The 12,357-nt window shown below is 31.9% G+C and overlaps 1 protein-coding gene across 1 annotated transcript; it reads right to left on the bottom strand.

Moving 5' to 3' along the window:
- Positions 1–5,096: 5,096 nt before the first annotated feature.
- Positions 5,097–10,056, bottom strand: LOC107443713 (cytochrome P450 4V2-like; the record flags this gene model as incomplete). Its single annotated transcript, XM_071186674.1, is given in 6 exon segments — positions 5,097–5,761; positions 7,150–7,329; positions 7,999–8,065; positions 8,148–8,321; positions 8,816–9,010; positions 9,930–10,056. Coding segments are annotated over 6 exon segments (910 nt in total), but the record flags the coding sequence as incomplete, so codon positions are not given.
- Positions 10,057–12,357: the final 2,301 nt, after the last annotated feature.

The raw sequence follows: 12,357 nt of genomic DNA, 5'->3' as shown, positions 1-12,357 counted from the left end.
ATAACTTTGGGTGTTCGCCCACTGTGGCGTTCGATAACGCACTCCGGAAGGTGGCGTTCACCGGCATAGAGTCTGACACGAATGCGGCCATCATGGTACCGCAAATTGAAGCGAGATTCGTCGGAAAACACGACACGCTGCCAATCAGCACGCCAGTCCCTACGCTGGTTGGCCCATTGCAGGTGGCGATGGTTTAGTGTGAGGGGGATCCTCTATAATGGAGTCCTTGCGCGCAGTTCACGCTGCAGCAAACGTCTACGAATTGATGAAGCACACAATAAAACACCTGTAGCTATTGACCACTGTGCTGCCAGTTGTCTAGAGGGAGCCGTACGGTTCGTCAGCGCCATGCGGACCAGGTGTCTATCATCGCGAGCTGACGTGACATTTCGGGGTCCACTCCCGGATTTCCGAGTTGTCTGACACTCGTCCGTCCACTGTTTCCAAACACGCATTACTGTGCTGCTGTTACGCTGCACACGAACGGCTACTGCACGATAAGGCAATCCAGCTTCACGAAGGCCGATGATTCTCCCCCGCTCAAACTACGTAAGTTGTTGAAATCTCACTCTTTTTCGTCGAAGAGGCATAAGTAACGACTAAGCTAGCGTTTACCACAAGCAGATAACCACCGATAACCATAGACTCCTCGCTACAGCCGTCTATTTATTTGGATCCATCAGCCGTTCAGAGGGCGCTGCTCGGCATGCGCATGCGCTACGGATCTGAAATTCTAATCATTTGCATATCATGTTCTACTTTGCATTTCCTGAAAATTTCAGCTCACTCGCATAAGTCCTTCATGGTGTTGCAATTTTCACAAACATGAGTTTATCTTATTTATAGTCAAGTTTAAGGATAAGGGGTGGAATACTTCTGAGTCGGGGATCACCATAGGTCCTTTTCTCTCTCTAGGAGTATCCATAATTAAATTAAAGGGAATAGGAGTCATTTGTAATGTTTGGATAGTATACCATCTGAGAGGAAGAATGAAGTTATGGGATAATAGTGTTTCATTTTTATGATTTACTCTCTATTAAGGATTAAAGCCAACTGGGCCTTTTTCTCCTCAAGCAGCCACCACCCTCAACGAGGTGCCCAGTAAGTGACCCCGGGTTTGACCCTAGCCAACAGATGACATTCGTGACTCGCCGACTGATGTACACAGGGCAATATGCACCTCTCGTTTACCTGAAGCACAGGGCAGAGCAGTGTGTTGGGGCTTTTAAACGTGTTTCTATATAATTACTTATTTAAAACCAACGGTAATGGAATAGAAAAAAATATTTATGTATTCAAAAGCAAAAATTAACACGTTGAATGCCATGGGGGTCACCAGTGACCTCAGTGAATTAAATGTGTCACGAATGATTACAAAAATTAACTGTTTTGTTGTAAATATGATTTCATCAAAATATGCAACTCATACTAGAAAATAATTTTGGCCAGACGGACAAGACATGTAAAATTAGCGTGGCATTCAACGTGTTAATAGGAAAGTGGTACAAATTCGTTTAGGAGAAACATAAATAATTGACACCAATGAGGCTTAATTAAGGTAATATATGCATATTGGAATAAAAAAATAAGCAATATACAAGAAAACAAAACAAAAGAAATGAAGTAAAGGTGTTTATTTGTCTAGAACAATAGTAAAAAATCGTCATACTTTTATTGGCGACAATGATGCTTAATTAATGTTGGTAATTTGTATTAATTGAAATAAAAAAAGTAACTTCTGTAAAATTTATAGCCTGGAGTCGAACTAGTGGAAATTTTTTTCATAAAATTGGAAAAGTTTTGTTGTTGTTACTTATGTCCAGTTGACGAGTAAAAAGTCGGAAACAAGGACGGGAGAAGTGTAAATTTCTTCTCGAAGAAGTCCTAAGCAGCTTAAAATATGTTCAGCTGAAGCCTGATGTTGATGACATTTTGGGTAAAGAGGGTTGGATTTTATACCCTGAGAAAAAGTAAGACATTTTAGATGTCCACTGGCAAGGCGTGAAAGGCAAGTATTGGTTTTTCTGTCGCATGGAAGAATCAACGACCATCCCGGCTTACTAGTCATATACCAATCATGAGTGGGAGACATCGGCCAAATCCTCCTATTCAAGTTTTTCAACTATCTAAAACGCATGAATTCTGCAACAATGTCTAATGAATCTATTATGATTTCACAGCTGAAAGAAAAATTTCAAGAAACAGACTCAAGCTCCAATTACTAACGATATTGCTTAAAACCTGGAATATTCGTAAAATTCAGGAAGAATTTAATGCAACATTTTATGTAACACGAAAATCTAAACTGCTAGCTGAAGACCAGGGTATTTTAACAAGCCCAAATCCCAGACCAGGAAAAATTCCTACTGACAGCACAATCGATAATATCGTTGCATATCACAACAAAGATGAGGTGAGTCATTGTTTGCCGGGAAAAAAAGATTTTGTCACAATGATTGAATTAGGATTAAAAATACAGAAACAAGAGCGTCTGGTTTTAGGAAATCTTAAAGAAATTTTTCAAGGGCAAAAATTCCAATGTTGGAGTTGGATTCTGTGATTTGCGTCCGAAAAATTGTGTGCTGGCTGGTGCGAGTGGAACCCATTGTGTCTGTCTGATTCATGAAAATGTAAAACTTATGCTACCTGGTTGCAAAGTACTGCATTTAACTCACTATGAAGAATTACCATTTAAAACATACAAAGATTGTTTATCAAAAATGGTTTGCAATCCTCCTCTTCAATAATGCTTTTTTTTTTCAATTGTGATTATTGCCCTGGAATTACACATATACTAGAGCAAATAAACAACGTGTTTCTTTTGAACGGAATAGACGAGATTATGTATAAACTGTGGGCTACTGCTGACCGCACAACGCTTACGACAGTTAACAACAATGTAGAAGATTTTCTTGAAACATTTGAAGCATAACTGAGAATGCTTCTACCTCATTCTTTCAATACTAATCAACAGTCATACCTTTTATCAAACCTTAAAGGATTCCTTGACTTGATGATAATGACTGCATAGTGATATGTGATTTTGCTGAGAATTATTCTTTTGTATTACAGGATGCAGTCCAAGGATACCATTGGAATAAATTCCAGTGTCCTATTCACAGTATAGTCATTGACTATATGAATTTAGAAACACTTAAATTAGATCATGTTTCCTTTGTTGCCATTTCGGAATGTCTCAAGCATGATACTGTCAGTGTTCACCTTTTTCAGACCCAATTGTTGCAGCTTATAACCTCACATTTTAATAACAAAATCAAAATCAATTTATTACTTCTCAGATGGAGCAGCTTTTGCAGTACAAAAATCGAAAGAACTTTATACATATGTGCTATCATGATATAGACTATGATCTCACAGCTGAGTGGCATTTCTTTCCTACGGCCCACGGAAAAAGTCCATGTGATAGTGTTGCAGGTACCATCAAAAGACAAGCTGCACGTTCCAGCCTTCAATGTTATTATAATGATCAAATCATGACACCGCGAAAGTTATATGATTGGGCTGTAAAAAATATCCCTTCTCGCAATTTTATGTATTGATTTAAGAATTTCAGGTTTTTTACTTACTTTTCCATGGATTGTTTTAGGTCTTTTATTCATTTTATTGAATGTCTTAGATGGAAAAAAAAGTTGTACAGCATACCGCTTTTATTAATTCTTTATATACTTCCTATAGAGACCGCAAGCTATAAATTTGTAAATGTGTAGAAGAATGTTGCAGTAAAAAAAAAAACATTTTTTTTCGTAATTTTTGAGACTACATGTTTCGAGATATTTCAGGTCACTTTTAAAGTTTGACCTAGCCTGAGAAGGTCATATAAGGTATCAAACAAAAGCTCTATTTTTTAGCTTTGCAATGGTTTTTGAAATTTTTTTCTGATATAATTAGAACAAAAGTTACAGCCATTTATTTATTTGTGTGCAAGTTTGTCGTTTTTTATGAAAATTTTATTTTTTCAAATGTCCATAATTTGGACGATTTTTAACCTAAAAAACTAAAAATTGGTAGAATTGCTTACTTTATTCAACCAAATTTCATCAAAATCGGAGAGAGGTCGATCCGAAAGTGATTGATCTGAGGTGGAATAACTCCTTTTTAAAAGAAACTACGTATAAGTTTTAAGTATTCAAGTGACAGAGAAAATCAATCAAAAAGAGTTGATTAATTCTGGTATTTTTAAAGAATGGTTAAAAAGCATTTGAAGAAACAGCACACAAAGATGATATTATGACTTGACACATTATTCATCAATAATGTGACAAGTCATTAAATTGTTAAAAATTATTCCATAACTTTCAGATTCTATTTATGCCTCTATATGTTTTTATGGATTATTGATCACTAAACTTTAAACGCCATTTACTCGAAACTATGCTTCTTTTACATGCTGAGTCTCTAACTAAAAGAATTTTTAACCGATTGACTTCAAATTTTGATACAATGTTTCACAATAAATAAAGTTTTCGTTGCACGTAGAATTTTCAAATTGGGTAGACTGGTTTTGAAATCCACGAAAATGTTTCTAATTTTAGGTCATTTTGAATTTTTTTCTCAAAACCCTACAATTTTAAGGGAAAATGTAATTTTTTTAAAAATCCTACGTGTAACGAAACATTTCTTTATACAGGCTTCTACTGTGATATTTCCCTTTAATTACGGTTAATCATTAGATGAAAGTTGCAGTTACTGCACATGAAGTCTCCCCGAAAAGCTAAGGTAGTTAAGTCAATCGCGCTTGGCCAATCCGGAGTCTAGAAAGTTTACACAGACGCAAAAAGATTTTAGAAAGCATAACAGAAGGCAACAAAGGAAAATCAGAAACATAAAAATTATACAGGTAATGAGTTTCTTTTTATTATTAAACAATAATACTGGCCTCAACTTGAAATGTTAACTGTAAAAAATTTAAAGTTTGAAAATGGGCATAATTGTAAGATTTAGTAATCAATATATGTTTACTAAAATTACTGAATCATTATCATTATATTTTAACAGAATCTTGACCAAACATTTAAAACTTGTACATGCTATGTCTTTTGCTTCCGCATGTGTTATTGAAATTAAATAAATAAAAAAACAGTCACATATATTTATTAAATTTCATCTTACAATAAACAAATCTTATTCAAACATCACAACAAATTCTTGATTTGTCATATGAAGTTATTAAAAGAATAAATACAATAGAAAGAATTATTTACATCATTAATCACATAACAATCAAAACACAAAAATACAATTCAAACCCAGAACAGTAATGAAGCTCGGAATACATGATATAAAAAATACAAATAAATATGACCGAGTACAAATACTGAATCTTATCACAACTTGCATATTCAGTTAATACAGAAATTGTTACTGTAATACAGTGAGCAAAGAGGATTGATTCTATTTACCCACTGCACTGATTCTTTAAATGTAGGTTAAATAGCGTACCTGCCTACCTTTATGTTCATTAAAAAGGTATTTTCTTAGTCCAATAGCCGTTTAAGTGACTTGATAATCAAGCAATCAATTCAGACGAGAGATATTTTAGAGTACCTTCCAGTAATAATTGTCTCAATTGAAATTTATCTTGTATTTCGGTGTGTGAATCGTAGCATGAGCGGTTCAAGGTTTCTAGAAACGAGGCTAGGATAAACATTAACTTTGTCTCTGGGGTCCTTGGATGTTACTTCAAAAGACCGGAATATGTTTGCGAGCACAGTCTTTTCCTCCATTAAAGCAAATTTTTGACCTGGAAACATTGGAGAAATAATGTAATATAAATATATTAAATATAATAAATTAACATTCACGAAGTATTGAAACAGTATGTTCATTTAAAATTTTTATAGGCATTTGTCATTTGTTAACAAATATTTTTTAAAGAAACATTGCTGAAAACTTAAAAAAATTCGTGTCAAACTAAAAATGTTGTTATAAAACACAAACCAATTTCGTACGGCAGAAACAGCTAATAATTTTAATACACCTTTTTCTGTCTGGAGAAAAACGTTTATACAAAATATTGTTTCTGGTTCCGAAACAAGACGCATAAAATATGCTAGGAATTTCAAACTTACGATCACAATACAATCTATTGTTAGAATTCATTGATAGGTGTAAAATTTACAATCACTTCTTTCCTTCCGGGGTTTGTATTACAACCAGTTCTGTTCTTCGAACGGGTATTATATTCGAATACGAAGATAATACATCATAAATAAAAAGCAAATCTGTATAAAAAAACTAATTTAAATTTTCTTAATAATGTTTGTTGCTTTTCTCGGTGGTATTACGTTATAAAATCAAGAAAAGTTCAACTCATACAAAGAAAGACTTACTACAAAGAAAGATATGCAATTATAAGATTGACACAAACACAAATTTTTATTATAATAGTTTGTAAGCGTATATTCACGGCATTACATTACCTATACAATTCCTTGGCCCGGCTGAGAAAGGCACATAGGCGTATGGGTGCCTTCCAGCTGCGTTTTCGGGAAAAAATCTTTTGGGGTCAAACTTTTCTGGATCAGGAAATGATTCGGGATCTCTATGAAGAATGTATGTAAATATAAAGCAAGTGCACCCCTTCTCGACTTCGTAGTCCACTGTAAAATTTAAAAAAAAATATCAATATAAAATAAATAAATACATCATTACATAAAATTATTGCACTAAATGTAAAAATTTCTGTTTAACCGCAGTGAAAAAGAGAAACGAGAATAGATAAAGATGTTAAGTTCATCGTATTAATGTCGAATTTAATGATAAAAAAACGGAAAGGCCACACCATCTCAAACACGAGTACTAAATGATAGAGAAAAAAGTAAAACTCTGAAATGATAGAGTATAAGTAAAAAGTCAAGCGGAAGAAATAAATTTCATGTACATTAAATTTTCTGAAAAGCCCAATTTGCTGTTTAATTAACTAATTTTTTTTAGTTCAATGTTAAAATCTCTAGAGCAAAAGTGACAATACTGCGTTAAATTAAACGATATTACATAATTTATACTGCAACTAAGGTAAATAGACGCTGATTCATTCAGTAAAAGGAATTATTACCCCAAGGNGATAGACAAAAACACAAATTTTTATTTTTATTATAATAGTTCGTAAGCGTATATTCATGGCATTACCTATACAATTCCTTGGCCCGGCTGAGAAAGGCACATAGGCGTATGGGTGCCTTCCCGCTGCGTTTTCGGGAAAAAATCTTTTGGGGTCGAACTTTTCTGGATTAGGAAATGTTTCGGCATCTCTATGAAGCATGTATGTAAATATAAAGCAAGTGCACCCCTTCTCGACTTCATAGTCCACTATAAAATTTTTAAAAAAAATATCAATGTAAAATAAATAAATACATCATTATATAAAAATTATTGCACTAAATGTAAAAATTTCTGTTTAACCGCAGTGAAAAAGAGAATAGATAAAAATGTTAAGTTCATCGTATTAATGTCGAATTTAATGATAAAAAAACGGAATGTCCACACCATCTCAAACACAAGTGTTATTACGTACTAAAGGATAGAGAAAAAAGTAAAACTCTGAAATGATAGAGCATAAGTAAAAAGTCAAGCGGAAGAGATAAATTTCATGTACATATAATTTTCTGAAAAGCCCTATTTGCTGTTTGGTTAATTTATTATTTTTTCTTAGTTGAATGTTAAAGTCTCTAGAGCAAAAGTGACAAGCTACTGCACCAAATTAAACGATATTACACAATTTATACTGTAACTGGAGCAAATAGACACTGATTCATTCAGCAAAAGGAATTATTGCATAAATCGTGTATGATCAATAAATGATATGTTAATAAGAATGTACTCCTATTTTCTTGGGCTATTTATTTTCTTATTTTATTATCCTATTTTCTTGGGCTGACAGTAAAGTTTTGAAGTGTTAGAAAATATTTCCTTACCGAATTTTTACTTCACTGTCAATATAAATACCTTGTAAGATTGGTATTTTTTTATTTTACTTACACACTTTGAAATTTTCTCTAACTTCTCTACCTATGAAAGGCACTGAAGGATGTAATCTAAGAGTCTCCTAGATCAAAACATGAAAAAGTTAAATTTATTTTTTAGAAATTGCAATAATTCGATATTAAAGTCTTGGAATTAAATTATACCTTAATGACACATTCCAAGTACTTCATACGCATTAAGTCATCACGGTCAATATCTCTTTCATTATCACCTTCAAATATTCCATCTAATTCTTCGTGTATTTTTTCCTGTACGTGTTTATCTAATCCAACGAAATATAATGCCCAAGAAATGGCCATAGCTGTTGTATCATGACCCTAAAAATAAATTTTAAAACTAAATTTCTGCTCCTAAAAAGTTTCCTTTTTTTAAATGTTCCAAAACAAAATGATACACAGAATAAAATTTGATGTGGTGTAATATAATATACTTTATTTTATCACTAAAAGCTACCAATCCTACCTTTTTTTTTGTTTTCACAACAATGATTATTATTGTTATATACCAAACGCTTATTTTTATATTTGTTACTTAAAAAAAAAAAAAAAAAAACAATTATGTAATTTATAAATTTGTGATCTTTTATACACAAAAGTGTAAGACTTAAATTTGAGTTCAGCAATTTTGTTCTTAAATTGTTAAGAATAAATAAGGCATTCTGATTAAGGTGGCTTTGTATGCAGTTTACTTTTTTAATATTATTTTATGAGCAAAGCTTTGGAAAAAAAAACCTCAGAAACAACCAATACAGCTTTGAATAAATATTCAAATACTTTCATTATCACATACAATACTGTATTAGAAAACTTACTTCAAACATAAAAGTGTCTACTTCCTCTCTAATGTCTTCTTCAGTAAATGATGGATCTTTAATGTGATGCTCTAACAGTAATTCCAGAAAAGCTTTGCGGCGGCTTGTATTTGAAGGGCTGTCATTGGCAATTACGTTCCACTCTTTTACTAAATGATTATTTTCTATCATTTCAGATTTCTTTTCTCTTATGACCTATGTATAACATTGTATCAAATTGATTAGTATAAGCTAGTTCTTTTTATTAAATCGAAATTTAATATTTTTACTGATCGAGTTATTGCTTAGCAGTAAATTATTCATTTAATTGACTTTTTATTAATATTATTTCTCGCAATTAATTACATTCAGTACAGTAGAAAATTGAGATTTTATATGAACATAAAAAGTGAACCTTTTAGGGTAAAAAGTTACAGGACATTGCGCTTCGAGTATTGATAAATAGGGGGCGGAGAGAAGAAATTTGCATACTAGTGAAATAAGGCATAAAAGAGACCAATCTCGAAACGATCAATAGTTAAGTAGTTATAAAGATTTTTATATAGAAAAAAGAACAACTTAATGGTTGTAACAATCTAACAAGTAAGGCAGCTTACTCGATGGATTTTTTCCCCAGCCGAATTGAACAAGACCACACGCGAGGAAATAGGACCAATATTTCAGAAGCTGCCAGGACTTTTAACTTTTAAAAGTATACTCTTTTATACTTGTACTTATTTAAGCATCTTATTTAATTATCTGGATAGTTAAAGCACATGTAAAGTAAGCTTACTTAGATGAAATAAATAATGAGTGGATAAAATTAGAAGCTATAAGTGATTCATTCGTACAATGCAACATCAAAATAGTACTTTTAAAAAAAATATTGAAGTTTAGGTTCTATTGACTCCTGTTTGGAACCTTTCGATTAAACGGGGAAAAAATATAATCGCAAAAATTACAAGACTAATTTCCTGTGTGTAACACTACCGACTTTAAATCGTATAAACCTTTAAATATAGTTTTTCAACTAAAAAATCTACCACATACGAGTAAAGATAGGAATTCACATATATTTGTAATAAATTGTTTAATAATAACAAAAAAAAGTCAATGTTGGTGACGAATCACTTACTTTTCTAGTAAAACGATGAATAACATTTACATTTTTGAAAAACTGTCTACCAGATGGCGTAAGTTTAAAAATGAAATCTAATAAAAGCCAAGGCCTCAGGATGCGGAATAAGAATATATCACCGATTCTAGAAAGAAAACAACAAAATCAATAAATAAACATTTTTTTAATAAATATTTTGAAAACTTTAATGAATATTAGAAAAGAGCGGTAAGTTAACCTGTAAACAGTCGCCGATTTTTAAGAGAAATTATTCACCTGAAAGTCCATTATAACCAACAGTTATTGATGGAAAAAAAGACATTGCTTTGGTAAGAAATATATATAAAAAATTAGTTCCAGCATAGATATATTTTGAATGGATCTTATTAAAGATACAAATGTATTTACAAATAATAAAAGAAAATCTTAAAACTTAACTCTGTGCATATAAGCATTTTTATGTAATACAGATAAATATTTATGATTAAAAAGTTGCAGCAGACAAAAAAAATTTAATTTTTAGATGCTTTTATGTCTCTATGTTGCATAAGAACGTTTAACGTTTTGTCAGCTCAGTTTTATTGATTAAGGATACCATGGTAGGATTGATAAATTTTTCTCGCATGAAGATCTAGATTTCTATGATTGTCATCAGGGTCAAATTAATAGTTATAAATGTATTGTTTGCATGCAAAATATTTTACTATTTCTAATTTTAAAGTATTTACATTTAATGTTTATTTATCATCCTTTCTCACCATTCTCTGTTATTATGTCTATGATTACTATTCCAAATTAAAGGCTTAAACCTAGAGGCGGCGTTCCTTTAATAAAAAGTGATCCATTGATTGTTACCTAGTATACATACGTAAGATTTAAAGATGCAATCAATACTTAGTTTCTGATTGCGAATAAGAAAACGAAGATCCAACTACAAGTGAAGATATTTCTGAAGACAAAAACTTTTCAGAAGAAGAAATAAAATCCATAAAAATTGACGAGTTGAAAGGAGTTTTGGGGAAAACTGGCTCCAGAATGGATATTCATTACTACATACCTTAAAACAATAAGAGATTAGGGTCAGCAAATGGCGTTGAAAATTTCTGTTCGAAGTACAGTTAAAATATCAATCTAGATTATTTTCATTCAAACTTGAATGAACAAAACCATAGAAGAAGAAATTTAGGTGATGAAAAATCTAAAACCATTGGCATGAATGTGCCAAAATCATTATTCGCAGATGGGTATGCAGAATTAAAAAAGACGTTAAAAATAGAATAAAAAAGTTTCAACTAGTGGCATGATCGAATTTGTTAGTTAGTTAGTTATTGGCGCAAGAGCCAGTTGTGGCTATATCGCACCTACAACTTGGTTTTTATTAAATATCTATATTGATGTATCAAAACCAATGGCTTTGAGGTATGAGAAAATGTTGTCGTGGGGACTGTTACCAATTAATAAAATCAATGATGGATTAAAGTAACCCAATTGGCGTTGTCTCTGAATTTTAAATTTGCTACATTTGGTTAAAATGTGTTTCACAGTGAGCACAATGGGAACATTCTGGAGCAGGCTCATTTAGTAGAAGATGTCTGAGAGTAATACGAGTATGACCGATACGTAAACGGTTTAAAGCAACTTCTAGCTTTCGAGGTAGATTAAGATGTGTATAAGGTTGTAGGCTAGAATAGATACTATGTAGTTTATTATTTGTCTCATTATTCCAGTTTCTTTGCCATTCTGAATACAAGGTACATTTGATAACATTTTTAACATCTGATAACGTTGATTTGTGATTAGTTAGGTTATCTGTTGATTTTGCCGCCCGATCTGCTAATTCATTTCCTAGAATGCCAGTATGTCCAGGTGTCCATGTATTTGAGTTTGTTTTTGTTTGAAAATTTGAGTTTTAATAAAATTGGTCGGAAATGTTAAATGTTTCAAGTAATTCCTATATTGATTTTTTTTAACCTGGGTAACACTGTTACCAAAGTTAATATATTAATCACAGCATAATCCAAATTTTAGAAGTGACAGTACACAATCTAAGTGTAGAGAAAACAGGGAAACTGATAAAAATTAAACGTTCTTTTAATAAAACGATGAGTTTTTGTTAAAAAATTTTATTACAAATATTATTCCATTTCTCATGTATACTTTATATGTCAATAGGAAAAAAAATTCTGAGAAAACCCAAAATCGGTTTATGGGTCAAAATTATAATTTTTTTCTTTCAAAAAATAAAAAAAGTAATAATAATAAGCCATTTGAGCACACCAAACCAACCCTGTGACATGGCAAATCGAATTTCCAGGTTTAAACCCATTCAAAAATGTCTGCTCTGCTTAGAAACTTAGCATTTGGCTGAGTTGGTAAAAAAAAAAAAAAAATTCAGCATAGAACTTCGTAGCAAAATAACTACTTAGATTGCGTGAAAAAATTTTTA

This window comes from Parasteatoda tepidariorum, chromosome 10 (genome assembly GCF_043381705.1).
Source record: "Parasteatoda tepidariorum isolate YZ-2023 chromosome 10, CAS_Ptep_4.0, whole genome shotgun sequence".
In the NCBI taxonomy this organism is placed as follows: domain Eukaryota; kingdom Metazoa; phylum Arthropoda; class Arachnida; order Araneae; family Theridiidae; genus Parasteatoda; species Parasteatoda tepidariorum.
This window is presented reverse-complemented; position numbering and strand designations above follow the sequence as displayed.